Genomic DNA, 15,126 nt, shown 5'->3' with positions numbered 1-15,126 from the left:
GTCAAGGTTGAACAGCCTGTATGTTTTATGGGAAAATAATGTGTTTGAAGAACCAGTCCTGAAAACTTGCAGGGGTGGACTTTTTGTGTGTGCTGTGAGGAACTGATGAAATGAGAACAAGTCAGAACAAGCTTGTTGGAGAAAATAGTATCAGAAAGGCCAGATGAGGAGCCGTGGCTCTGTCACCACAGCTGAACAAGCTCAGAGAGAGCTGCGGGCTACAAGACCCGCAAGAGCATCGGCAGGGAGAGCCAAAACCTGAAACCTTTAATTAGCCATGCCACGTTCACTAATGTACCCCTAATAAGGGTGCTGTCTTTTTAAATACCATACACGCTGATGGAAAAGCAGAGGCATTGCCCATGATTTCTAAAAATGAATTTCAGTTTTGATATGTCAGACCACGAAACAGTTTTTAACTTTCCCTCAGTTCTTCCGTTGATCCTAAATGACTCTGGTCAAAAAAAGACAGCAGAACTAATAAAACCTTTATTTTAAATTTGCTTTTATCATTTCTTTATTGGTTTTCAGAAGTCGCCCTGAACTCCCTTTCAGCCAACTCTAGTACTGAATCATTTTAAACGTTTCACCTGTTAATCTGTAAGTTAATTGTGAAAAAATATCATACTATTTAGCATGTCATAATATATTGTGTTTCATTCATTTCAGAGAGCAGAAGATGAAAAACCTACCTGTTCAACACTCCCTTATCTAAAGGACAATATACGGAGTATAAAAGACAAAATAGAGAGTTCAGAACAAAATGTCTTGGCACAAATCCAGAGACGTTTGTCCCGGTGCCTGAGAGACAATCGGGACACGCACTGCACCAATGGTTCCCTAAGGCTGGAGGACAAAGATGATGAGGAAGATGATGAAATGAAGGGTGATCATTTCCAGCAACTCTTGGAACTTAAGTGTCAGATTCGAAACAGTGGCGAGTACGACCTGTTCTACAGCCGCCGCAGCACCATCGAGTGCAGCATGGGGGAGCAGGGCAGCGTTCAGCATGAGCTGCGGATGCTCAATGAAGAGCTGCGCAGCATTGAGCTTGAGTGTCAAAACATCATGCAGGCCCATAAGCTTCGTAAGGGTCAGCAATCTCCCTTAACTGGCCATTCTGTGCCCTCCACCAAAAATCAAAGCCCTCACCTTGGAGAGTCCCCAAGGAGTAAACTAGCTGACATGAATGAGAGGCTGGAAAAATCGGATAAAGACAGCTCCAGTGCCTATAACACTGCAGAGAGTTCCCGGAGCACTCCTCTGGCAATGGACCGGTCCCCAGAGCACTCCCTCCAGAGAATGGTCAGTCTCACCAACCAGAGGAACCTCTGCAGCGGCCTTGCAACTGGACATTCTCCTAGCCCAAGCCCCATCCCACCATGCCGTGCCCCTGTCCTGGGCAAGAGCAGCAGCCCTGACCACAGCAATCCTTCGGAGTCAGACCAGACACCTCAGGCTGAGGAGGAAAGCAGAGGGAAGTTGAAGCAATCTAGTTCTCGAAATCCTTACTTCTCTCCTTCCCACAGTTCCCAGCAAAGGCAGGCCAACATCCCAGCTCACGCCCGCCACTACCAGAGCTACATGCAGCTGATCCAGCAGCGCTCTGCTGTAGAGTATGCTCAGAGCCAGCTCAGCCTGCTAAGTGTTTGCAAAGAGCCTCAGAGACCCATTAATGAGCCCAAGATGGAGTGGAAGGTCAAGATCCGCAGCGACGGCACCCGCTACATCACCAAGAGGCCTGTGAGAGACAAGATCCTGAGGGAGCGAGCCTTAAAGATTAAAGAGGAGCGGAGCGGGGGAATGACCACCGATGATGATGCAATGAGTGAAATGAAGATGGGGAGGTACTGGAGTAAGGAGGAAAGAAAACAGCACCTGGTCAGGGCAAAAGAACAGAGGAGAAGACGAGAGTTCATGCAGCGTAGTCGGCTGGAAAGCTTGAGGGAAAATCCTCAGAGCAGCAGTGAGGGTCGCAAGGAAGTCAGCATTATAGAGCTCAGCCACAAGAAGATGATGAAGAAACGCAACAAGAAGATCTTGGATAACTGGATGACAATCCAGGAGCTGATGACTCACGGCACTAAGGCCCCTGAAGGGGCAAAGGTGAACAACGCCTTCCTTTCAGTCACTACTGTATAAAATAAACCCCACACACATTCTACCCCATGTGGTATAACATTCTCGCCTCGTTCAATGTGGCGTTTTTATGAGGACAACAGGAATATTTTTCACTCTTTGTAACTCAAAATGCATTTTGTAAAGAATTTATCATTGGCATCATGACATTTACTGGATGTTTTTCCAAAACTGTTTTTCACATCACACTGCAGGAAAAAGTCATTTTCTATTAAATAATATCAATACAAATATTTTGTTACTTCACTTTAAACATGTCTTTTCAATTCTATTTTCATATTTTTGTTGTAATCATATAACTCAAAACAGCTGTATGAGATTTTGGATTGTTTTCTTTTTCTTATGTGGATTTTGTTCAATTAGTAATGATGCATTAGTTGCGTACCTGTTTTTCATTCTTGTTTTTTTTTTTTGTTTTTTTTTCATGAGCCAAAATCAGTTTAGTCCCACTTTTTGTGGAGATAGAAATGATGTTTCACACTCAGTGCTTTGGCATGGCCTAGAAATCCAACAAGTCTTAAAATTTAACAGTCAACTATACACATCATAACAATTTGATAGTTTAAGTGTCTGTAAATTAAAATTAGGCACAAACATTAACTTTTATGCCACTCAATGCTTTTACAGCACGTCTGATAATTAGTCTCTAATAAGAACTTTAAGAATAACCATGAAAAATGTAAACAATGTGAAGTAAACGGTCACCTGCAGTTTTATTTGTTTAATTCTCATGTCAAGAAGCATTTGCTCATTTTTTATATGTTCCATTTTTGTCATTTGTCTCAGTTAAATGTAAACCTTGACTTTATTGTTGATATTTTTTGTGACCTTCTGTTAAAACTGATCTTAAAATACTTAAGTTTTTGTTTGATTGTGAATAGAAACTACAGAATTTCCCTTTTTTTCCCCCTTTTTTTTATAATTAGGAAATCAGACGGGTGAGCATTACATTCACTTGCGACTTTGAAAATGATATTTTTATGCAACCTTCTTTCACTTTAAGTTTTTTTCCTACATATTCAACAACAGATGGACCTGCCTGTAACTTTTACAAACAATTATTTTTGCATAATTTCTTTACTCATCATAGCCTTAAAAGCCAAACCTCAGTGACACGTTGGTGTGGCAAATTTATTTCATACTCAATAAACTGTATGTACATCTCTGAGCAACAGGGAGGTTTTGTTCTGCCTTATTCATAAACTGGGTAATTTGAGTTTCTGAATTCTGTTTACAGTCACATTAAACTGGTGTTAGGATGATTGCCACTGAGCAGGACTCAGAACACTTTATATCTGATTACATAAATGGTTTGCCTTTTATCAAGTCTTTATAGTCCCGTAACGTGTACAGTACAGTTTAATCATTCCTAATGCCTCATTTTTAATTGAAATAATGTAAACTTTAAATTTCAAACCAAGTCCTGTATGTTTTGAGTCAATGTCTGCTGGTCGAATTTCGAGTAATGCATAGGTGGCACATTTGTAGCAGGTAAATGTGTGTTAATAGTGATCTTTGCAAAAGAAATGATAATAAATTATTGTTTTTGGTATCATCTGATCTGTGGGGTATTTTTTTTTTTTTTTTTACCTTTAAGTAAAGGACCTAAATTTTGTTGTTTCAGTTCATAGTTCTTTGAAACAACTCATGTAGTTAAATAGTGAAATTTTCTTAAGCTCTGCTTTGCATGGGTAAATTTAATTTTTGTAAAACGACTAGTGTTAAGTGGGTGGAAGTGAGCAGCAGCAGTGTTGTGTTATTGTAGTCACTGCTGTGGGGCAGTGAATGAAGAAGACGGTTGAAGTACGCTTGGAAAACGGTGTCATTTCACACAAGTAAACTGCAAAGAACAGCAACAAAAGCTGCAGAAAGTCGTCAAGGAGTAAAAGTCCAGTGTGAAATGAAACAGAAAAGCTTTTCCACCAAGCACACATCCACCTCAGATATCTCCTGAAGACTGACTCGCTGCAAATATGTTAAGTTATTAAACAGAAGAGGATTTCAATTAAAATGTCCTCACACTTGGATGGCTTTGTGTTCATTAAAACGTACCAACTACTTAATCATCGCTACAGCCTTGTCATATGCAGGTAAGAGCTACTGGGACACTTTGGTCTCTGTATTATCTTTAGTTGTCAGGGTGCTAAACCTGAAATTGAAGTGTCATGAATACCATACAGCCTCAGGACTCTTCTCTGCCTTTTTTTTTTTAACTGGGAACTTCTTCCATTTTAAGAGGCTGGTAAAATATGAAAGAAATGGATTCTTTTTAACATTGGTTTTACACAGGACAGGGGATTGTTCTAGGTTACCCAGCGGCATTTGTTCTGTTTTCTTTTGGCCCAGCACACTTTCATTTTCAGTTATATTATTTCTTTTTGAAGTTTTCCGTATGTTCAAGTTGGCCAGTGAAACTCACCCTCCAGCCTCAAACAAAAAAAGGATGTTTTTGCTCAAACTCTGCATCATTAAGAATTCACCTTCTAATAGCATTGTTTGATTGACTTTCAGTAGGGTTTTATAATGCCAAAGTATCACATACAGTGGGATTTTTAAGTTGTGTCAATACTTTTTTTTATTACCCAATAGTCTGTGACATTTAACAGCAACTCTGTTTATACACCAGCCAAACATTTACATCCAGCTTGCTATTGGAAAGTAAACTTCTGCCATCTCCCCCAAGCCCATTCACTCTCTCCTCATTTGTTAATTCTCTCAGTCTGTAAAGACTGAGACCATTAAAATGCCAATAAAGCGCCACGGAAGAAGCTTTGAAAAATGTACTGACTCACACCAGAACTATCCCAAGTGCTTGGAAGCTAATTAAGTTCATCCATGAGCTCCTGAAAGACCCAGTCAGGTGTAATTAAAATCGAGCGTGTGACAGCTATGGCATTTGTCAGAGCTACCCAGCAGTTCAAATACCGGTACTGCCAGAAATGTCAAGCAGATAACAGTGGCTCGTCTCCTTTTCAGTGCTACGCCACACATACGCACAGCCTCTATTATTGATGTTTGCTGATAACCTTTAGGATTCCCCGAACAGCAAAAACTACAAATTCTCTCTCGTTATTCATCCAAGGAGGCTTGCATTTATTGACATACAGATCCACTTGACACATGATGGTTCACTGTACTTTGCAGGGCTCCTCCTTCATGTTAATCTCAGAGGCAAATAAACTGGTAACTCTGATGCGTCTCTCTATGACACTTTAGAAATTGACTGCAGCTTTGATTTCTGATATCATAAGAGCTATGTTGTGGTAATTGTCTCTACGGGGTGAGAAATAGGAGTGTGTGCAGGCGCAAAGGACAAACTGTTCCTGCTGAACCAGCATGTCTTAATTCATGCTTTAATCAAATAGAAGACACTGATGGAAAATTCTGGTGCATGAAATCACAGAAAAAATCTTCTAAAGTTCTTTATTTAAAAAGTTAATACAAATCTTGCTAAAGCACAGCAGACATCAGCATGTTAACATGCTAATTATGTTATCAACAATGCACGTTATTAGTTATTTTGGTGAGAATTGGGAATCACCATTACTGATTTCACACATATTTTACCATAATGATAAATACTGGACAAATTTTGTTTGATCTACAAAAGATTCAGAGCATCGCTGACAATTTTTTTTTTTTTTTTTTTTTTTTTTTTAATGTTTTGTTGGTTAATGTTTGGGTGAAACATTAAATATAAAAATATAATTTTTCGCTTGTACACGTGGTAATAAACTGATAAGTCAAAAAAAAAAAATAATTAAAAAGACAAAAACTCTTGTATTTGTGCATATAGACACAAATTGTTTATATTTATGGTCCTTGAAAGCCACTGTCCTCCAGGCGTTAGATGTTTCCCTATTTCAACACATGGCTCAAATTAATTCTTTATTCTGAATCAGGTGTGTGTGTGTGTGTGTCCCAAGGACCAGAGTTTGAGATCCCTAATCTACAATATATATATATATATATATTTTTTATATATTATTTTTTTTGCGTGTGTTTTAAGGCAAGCCATGATGTGATCCTTTCCCTAAAAGGACCAACTACTTCCTTTTATGCACTCCTAATCAAATTATATCTGAAAGTAGGAGGAAAGACCAAGGAGAAAATATGATATTCTTTAGGGTGTTTATCAAGCCTCCAAACACAGATATTTTTACCTGTCACTTCTGAAAATGATTTATTTTATTATGGTTTCATAGATGTTGTAAGACTGCATTCTTATGTGCAGTTATTAAGCTGTCTACAGGTATGAAAAAATTCTTTTCATATCTGAAGACTTGCATCAATTATATCATGTCAGGTGACAGTTTCATTAGTTTTCACAAGCCTGTGTGGGGTGATCAAGAGAAACTACCAGTTATTAGATGTCATCTTAGAGTTTGACAAGTAAAAATCCAGCAAAAAATCCAGGGGGTGGGGGGGGCTCTGAAATGCAGTGCCAACAGACTTGTTGGGCCCTGGTTATAAATCTAACTTCTACTGAGTCAAACTGAAAATATTTAACTTTGCACAAACCGACAAACTGACTAAACTGACTGACCAGCACTACCATTCATAGCCAGCCCGGCTACTATTGCTATTAAATATTATGAATTCAGACTGCAGATGTGCATGTTGATCACTTCTGACTCCAGTAATTTACCTCATATTGCAGTACATTAAAACATTCACTAATGTGCCCAGTTGTGCAGAAATACCCACAGATTTTAATGAAAAATGCACTCAGCTGTAATGAAAATACACAAGTTTGTTGAGGCATTTCATATTTAATTCATGGAAAGTATCACATCGTTCAGAAAACCTGGTTCATAGCCAAGTGTTAGCAGCTAATTGTGAGTATAACAGTTACCCATGTTAATGGTTTTGAGAATTAGCTGGAAAGTCCAAACCTCTGTTGTCTCATTCTTTGTTTCAACACAGCTTTGTGTATTCAAACTGTTTGCAGGGCACATTTGTGTCATTACTGGCAGAGATCTGTTAGATCATTTTAAGACCATTTGGACCCTCCCCACCCCAAACACACCCTGCTTTATGGATCAACAGCTTTTTGTTTTGCTTTTTTTTTATTTCACACCAAACAAAATCATTTTGGAAACTATTTTGCAAACTATTAAGCATAATTCGAGTTCTAATTAAAATCCATTACTCAACAAACAGGTGAACCAACCTACGATAAATACTACAGAGGTCTCAGACATGTAGTTTTGTTCTGCAGTATGAACATGTGCAACACTTCCTGGATTGTGTTGTAATACTTTTAGCTCTAAATTGATATATAAGACTGTACATTATTCATACATATTGCTCATTTTACGAGTTAGGTATTACCGGTTGGGACAAATATATTCTCTCTGCAACAGTGGGTTCATGATGTTACTAAAGTTGTATGGCTGGTTTACAAACAGCTAAATATTTCCCTCTTTCAATCCTTTTTTACACAGCCAGCTATTCAGACTTGCTTGGCTTGCTCAGGCCTTAAAAATGTATATGTTTGGCTGTCAACTCAGAATAAACATGCATAAAGCTACAGTCCACCATTTTCAGAAATTAATTGTTTAAAACACAAATCCAGATCCTCCTAAATGCTACAATATCCTGCATAACGGAACACCCTCAGCCTTTTTTTTTTTTTTTTTTTTTTTAGCTTGTCATTGTGCTGTTTCCTCCAAATCCTCAAAATTTGAAAAGACTGACAAGTGTGGTCAACCATGCAAACTCTTTGCTGTATGCAAATGAAACGGTTTTTTAACCTTTGTTCATCCATTGTCTCTCTGAATCCCATCAAAATTCCAGTAAAGTTACGTTTTCCTTATTCATGAACCAAGGGTCAGAGGCTGTATCCAAAAGACATCACGGTTATAATTCTAATTCTGTTGCCTTGCTGAGCTTCAGAATTAATAAATAATCTCCATTTCCATTTATTACACACTGCAAACACAATTTGTCAAAACTACCTCTCACACTACTTAAGTGTCAGCATTATTATAAAAAACAGGGTACTTTTATTAGCAATAGTGAGCTCATCAGCTACAGTTTAATGTCAATGTGCAGCACATGCAGCCCTGTCAAGAAGAATTTTATAACTTTTAATTTTCTTCTACTGTAGAGAACATTGTAATTAAACTGCATGTAGCAAGAGAAGTTAATCCTTTTAAAGCCCTTCTTTTATAAGGTTTAATATAGTGCAAGATCAAGCAGCTTGTTCAGTTGAATTCTGGGTAGTGGTAGCAGAACTCCTGCACTGTAAGTAATGAGGACCTTGCCAGGGTGACTTGCTAGTCAGAGCTCAGCTACTCAGTGGTCTCGGGCTTTGCCACAGGCTAGTTGAAGATCCACAGCACTATTGCAGAAAGTGAGTCAGTGTGGCTTTCTTTCTTTCTTTCTTTTTTTCTTTCTTTCTTTCTTTCTTTCCTTCTTTTTCTAGAGATCAAGCATAATTTCGTATTTTCATTTTCAGAATGACTCTCTCTACTGTTTCCCCACTTTGTAGTTAAGGATAAATGTATTATTTTTCTTCAGAGACAAGAAATGCTTTGTTTGGAGAAGGTCCAGGAAAGTAATGCACATCAAAGCCTAACAATGTGTTTTCCCAGTTAGCCACTTAAATCAGCTCTGCTACTCAAAACATCCTCTTCATTTGAGTCACTAATGCATACACCTTTCTCTGTTATTACTTGTTTTTATTATTTGCATCATTCTAAATCCTTTGAAGTTTTATAAGCAGCCACACGAGTAAAGGCGGATTTCAGCTCATAAATATGATGATCTGCATCACCTTTGAAGAAAGCAGGAGAAAGTGTGTTGCTGTCCAAAAGTGGCTGATGAACAAATGAAGGATCAAGTGAATGCAAAAGTGGGGCTGATGCAGTCGACTGGCCTTGCTCGGAGTAACTGACCTTGAGGCTCAACTGCAACATCATACTTTATGACAGTAGGTTACAGAAGTCTGTGCAGGTTTTATGATTCATGGTTACTGACTTCATAGTGCTTTGCCAACCGTTTGACAATGCAGAGTATTATGATGAAAAGACTGCGACAGTGTCTGGCTATGGGCACAGAGAGTAACTGCTTTTGTTTCATATTACCTTTGGTGTCAAAAGTAGAAGTAAAGCTTTGGGTGGTTACACCTCAGCCAGCAGCTACAGTTAAAATTAGTATTCACACAACCAATACAGGGTCAATGTGGGTACTGAAAATGTAAAATGTTGTTATAATACTGAAAAAAATGACCAGCCATTAACTCAATAACCTAAAAAACATAGTGCCTCTGGCCATGACTGTCACCCACATGGAGACATTAAAATGGGTCAGAATAACACAGCATGCTATACCTAATTCATTGCCCCTCTGCCCTATCTTTAGTACCTCCTCTTCATAAAAAGATGTAACCATCAAGATATCTGTTAGCACAGGTAATAGAAAGTCACAGTTCGAATGAGTTCTTTGATGTTTGATGGTGAATGTGTGAATTTGATTGTTGTTCATCCCTTTATGGCTGCAGCTGGGGTGAAAGCCTAAGACAAATTTCCCCCAAGAGGGACAATAAAGTTAATCTTGATCTTAGACTGGTGCTAAATCCCCTTATTCACTATCATTTTTACACTTGCAGTTTCACTAATAGTGCACCCTGAAGAAGTGGTAGAATATTCCCTGGGAGAATCACACAAAATGCACTGATGTTCCTAATAGCAAATAGGCTATATATCACTGTCATCCTAGTCCTCCTTTTTTGAATATCCTATCTGCATAGCACACTGGTTGCAAGAATTCATCTCCAGTGGATTGGATCATGGTCACCCTGCAGGTGCAGCATTCAAAGACATTGACAATAAGTAACTGTTAGATAAAATTGGGTGATGCTAAAACTAGGTTAAGTCATTATTCACTGTTTGGACATTGCAGAAACACAATATGCATTTTGATGATGAGCGTTTGTTTTTCACATCCATGTAAATCTCCCCTTAGATTTTTTGCTGTTGGTGTATTCTGCTGCAGCCGCACTGTTTCTGCTTTGAGAATAATTTTTAAGGTTCCCCTGAGCTCAAACCTCCTCAGGTGTACCCTGTGTTGTTCATGCACCTGGGGATATAAACTGTGAGAGAACAAAGACGTTTCATAAAGTATGTACGGGTATGAGCATCTGCTACTATGCTGCAGCGTAACCCATTCAAATTGTTTTAAAAAAATGTGTGCATGTAGCCATTACAGAATAGGGTATTTTTATTATCTTAACTTCTTAAGATTTTGTGTAGGTGTACATTTTTAGTAACCAACTATCTGCCCACATGAGCATCTAAAGATAAGTTAGTGTTTGACCTGGCATATTTGGTTAGGAAATTGGGTTATTAGTCGCAGTAAGAGACAGACCACCAGCCAAGATAACACTCTTGACCTTGTATGTACAAACCTGATATTTAGAAACCATTATCACTTCATTACTGAGTTTAACGCTTCCTTTAGTTTGCTGTCTATCTTATATACATATTTTTTTTTATCTTTGACCATTATAATTAACTCATCAGTCTTTTTTGATGTTCTTTTTAGAAATCAGAAGCTGCAAGCCAGCATACAGTCAGTACATAAAACTGACAGTAAATAGATAATACACTGATGTCTACAAACATGGACAGAGATATGTTGGAACAGTCAGGACAAAATTACCTCTGAAAGCAAAAAAGACTTGGTTCTACTGGAAAAAGTTAATGAAACAGAACAAAATGAAGGCTTTGTTGCATGCAGCTGGAACTCTCTGAAGCTCATAAAGCACTTTGGGGTATTTTTTATATCGTTTTAATCTTAAGTCGTGCAAAACATTTAACAATTTTTTAACAATAACAAATGCACAGATGTGCATTTTCTGCACACCTACAACACGCTGCTATCAGTAAATGCCAACCTGTTGGAAAACAGTCCTTCATGCACATTATGTGACAGGACAATGACAGCAACAAGATGTATGTGTGCACATCTGTAACAGATTTTTTATCTGTTATTTCTTCCATTACAACATTTACAACTAGACAGTTTTATTTGTGCATCAGTCTCCATAATGCAAAAAGCAAAAATCAATATGGTTCTTAAGACTTTGATTTTGTGCCAAAAAAATTCCTGTGACCACACAGTTTGATTGGTTGGTCAGCCTTACAAACAGGAAAGATAAAATTATGTTGTTTTTATTTGGTTTAGTTATCAACAGAGAACATTCACCATATTATTTAACATGCAAACACCAACAACATTAGTCTTGGTGATATACAATGAACCAAAACGGTGCTGCTTGGTGAAAAACAACAGCTCATTATCATATAGTAAATAAACCCTAGGGTTTCAGTTTATAATGTTAAAAACTAATCTTTCCTGGAACAGCAACCCCCTAATTAAACAGGGTGACTATTATTCAGCCTGTCTCATAGCTGATAACTTGCCTTGGCCAACTTTGCTGTGCGAGATGTAAATTTGCTTAGAGCTGGTCTTTATTTAGACCTCTGTTAAACTTAATATGGTGTAACATGTGCATGTTTTCACCTTTCAGTCCTAATGTTCACCAACAGTGACTCACCAACAGCAATTTTGTTTCTTTATAGTATTGATAAAAGTGATAAAACCCAAAGGTGTGACTTCTTAAATAGCTTTCATTTAATGTTAGCTCAACCCCAATTCTAGTTATGTTTACATTTTACACATAATAACACCTCAAGGTGTTAGCTCAGGGCATAAACCCATCATTGAAAGGTCGCTGGTTGATCCCTATAAATTCTCTGGTCTACATGTGCTCTTGGCTGAACCCTGCACTGCCTCATATGTGTTACTTACTTGTAAGTTACTTTAAACACAAACCCTTTTTTTTCAGTCAAAGAATGTTACTTTCTAAATGCAATGTAATCTAGCTACCTAATGACTTTTTAAATGAAAGTGGAAATCTTTTTTTTTTTTTTTTTTTTTTTTTTAAACCTGTCTTGTCCAGCATCGTTGCAAACAGAATGATTGTCTGGCTGCTGTCTGGTGCTGGGCAATTTTACTCTATCAAGCAGGGATTTATACTACATGTATAAAGTCCCTCTTGATGAAAAACTTTATTAAATCAGACTCTTAATGCTGGACTCGACCGGAGGGGACAGAGAGAGAGAGAGAGAAAGAGAGAGAGAGAGGGTCGGGGACTGCTGGCCTCGGCCCGCCGGGGCCGGTGCCCTGGGTCCGCGGGGCGGCTCCTGCTGGGGTCTCCTGCTGCTGCCTTCCTGGGCGGGCAAGTGGTCGTCTCTGTGGACCGGTCGGGATCTGTTGCCTGCGGGGGGGCTGGTGGCCTGGGTCTCGGGACCGCTGGCCTGACTCTGGCCTCTGTTCAAGTGAGGTGGCATCTGCATGATCACTCTGCATGGTCACTCCTTCCTGAACGTCTCCACACAGTCTTTGCGTCGCCGTGTGGCCGAGTTCTCCAACACATCCACACAGGTTTCTCTGCGCGTGTTCTTGAATACAGCAGTTTCACTTATATCTATTATCATATTTTGTTTCTTTTTTTAATTATTTCTGTTCTTATTATTATTATTACTCTTACTCTTATTATTATTATTGTTACTATTATCAACTAGTTGTGTAATGACCTACTGGCTAGGATGATCGTAGCTATATATGTTGTAAGTAGTATGGATTACATGGTCTTCTGTATGATGTTTCAAGTCCCCACCCGCACTCCCCACACCCTTTCTGTCCCTCTCTCTCCCCTCCCTGAAAGTGGAAATCTTGATAAATTTCAGTCCGGCTTCCGACCTCATCACAGCACTGAAACAGCTCTGGTCAAAGTGTTAAATGACATTAGGTTGAATACTGATTCTGGTCAAGTATCAGTCCTGGTTCTGTTGGATCTCAGTGAGGCGTTTGATACTGTAGATCACAGAATCCTGTTGCACAGGCTGGAAAACTGGGTTGAACTTTCTGGAGCGGTCCTTAACTGGTTCAGGTCCTATTTAGAAGGCCGGAGTTATTTTGTTAAGGCAGCTATGAATCTGAGCGAGTGGCCATGACTTGTGGAGTCCCCCAGGGGTCAGTCCTTGGACCTCTTCTGTTCAACTTGTATATGCTCCCTTTGGGTCAAATATTACAGAACTATAGCATTAATTATCAAAGTTATGCTGATGATACACAACTTTATGTGTTTTGTCACCAGATGACTGCAGTCCAATAGACTTAATGTGTCAGTGTCTGGAGCAAATAAATACCTGGATGAATAAGAATTTTCTACAATTAAATGAAGACAAAACTGAGATTATTCTGTTTGGTAGCAAAGAGAAGAGGGTCAACATTGGCAAACACCTGGAGACTCGGGCTCTTAAAATCACCGACCAAGTTCGTAACCTTGGAATGTTGATAGACTCAGGCCTGACTTTCAGCAGCTACATCAAAGCTGTCACTAGGACAGCTTTTTACCAGCTCAGAAACATCAACAGAATTAAAAGTTTAGTCTCCCTGAAAGACCAAGAGAAACTCATCCATGCATTCATCTCCAGTAGGCTGGATTACTGTAATGGTCTTTTAACAGGAATTCCTAAAAAGAGCATTAAACATCTGCAGCTCATCCAGAACGCTGCTGCTAGAGTTTTAACCAGGACTAATAGATCTGAATACATCACACCAGTTTTGAAATCTTTACACTGGCTTCCTGTCAGTCACAGAATAGATTTTAAAACCCTTCTGATTGTTTACAAATCCCAGAACAGTTTAGGCCCAGAATACATCTGTGATATGTTCAGAGAATATAAACTTAGCAGAGCTCTTAGATCCAAAGACTCTGGTCAACTAGTCCAAACCAGAGTCCAGACCAGAGTCCAGACTAAACATGGAGAAGCAGCATTTAGCTGTTATGCTACAAACAAGTGGAACAAACTGCCAGTGGAGATTAAACTTTCACCAAATGTAGACATTTTTAAATCCAGGTTAAAAACATTTCTTTTCTCATGCACCTATGCATGAAATCTGCATGTTAACTTTTTTTTTTAAACTTATCCTGCTTTTAATTATTTTAATGTAATTTATTATTTTATTGTGATTATGTGTTGATGACTTTTACTATTTCTAAATATCTGTAATGTCTTTGTTTTATGTAAAGCACTTTGAATTGTCCTGTAAATGAAATATGCTATACAAATAAACTGCCTTGCCTTGCCTTGCCTAATAAAGTGGGGATCCTCCCACTTGTTAAACTTCAAAACAAATGTAAAACTAACGCATAAATGCTTTACTTTCTATTTTTATGTCATTTATATTTTTTCCAGTCCCGCCTTATACTTAAAAGTATAAGGCGGTAGATGAAAGTAAAGACAAGCAGATGTTCCATATTTGATATTTGATATATATATAAATAAAAAAACAGCACATTACATTGCACTAGTGCATGTGAATAATAGCCCCTTTTCAATATCCTCTCTATTGCACAGTCCTCACTCTGCCCCTCACATATGTAGAGTCTCATCTCATTTTACAATAAAAAGATTTTGTAGGCACATTGAAAATGAGTTTTCATTGGATGCTGAATAGCTTGGCTAATATTTCTTTTGATGATCAGACACACAGAGAGTCTTGATAGTCATTCATGTGTGGACATATTGTTGGACCAAGGTATTAGATGAATTACATGTATTCTGCCAAAGAGTCAATATTTCTGTCAAATATGACCACCCTGTTTAATTTTCTATGCCTGTAGTTTTTAGTGAAAAAAAGCCTTAGTACAAGAAATATGAGCTAATAGGAGAAATGTAAACCTAGTTAAAGACATGATGTTTAAAAATAAGTCATTCAAAATGCCACTATTAGAGGACTAATGTTCAAATGACATAAAATTAGGATTAATCATTTGAATTCCAGCAAGAGGTCTTTTTCCAGCATTAGATAAACCATAATGGCTGTGTAAAAGTAGCATCATATGGGGAAAAGCATGCATCACAATTGTCATAATGTAAATTAGATCAAAATTTTGTAGTGCAATTG

At 38.2% G+C, this 15,126-nt stretch overlaps 1 protein-coding gene across 2 annotated transcripts in view; it reads left to right on the top strand.

Moving 5' to 3' along the window:
* LOC121647217 (PDZ domain-containing RING finger protein 4-like) overlaps positions 1–3,691 on the top strand; it is a 131,260-nt gene extending 127,569 nt beyond the window's left edge. For both annotated transcript variants that reach the window (XM_041996435.1, XM_041996436.1), the window contains one exon: positions 670–3,691. In XM_041996435.1, the coding sequence (XP_041852369.1) occupies positions 670–2,142 (1,473 nt within the window). In that variant the 3' untranslated portion in view covers positions 2,143–3,691. The remainder of the gene's footprint in view (positions 1–669) is intronic.
* The last annotated feature ends 11,435 nt before the right edge of the window (positions 3,692–15,126 follow it).

The sequence above is a fragment of the Melanotaenia boesemani genome, chromosome 10, assembly GCF_017639745.1.
Source record: "Melanotaenia boesemani isolate fMelBoe1 chromosome 10, fMelBoe1.pri, whole genome shotgun sequence".
In the NCBI taxonomy this organism is placed as follows: Eukaryota; Metazoa; Chordata; class Actinopteri; order Atheriniformes; family Melanotaeniidae; genus Melanotaenia; species Melanotaenia boesemani.
Note: the sequence above shows the minus strand (reverse complement) of the source record. Positions and strands in the feature narration are given on the sequence as shown.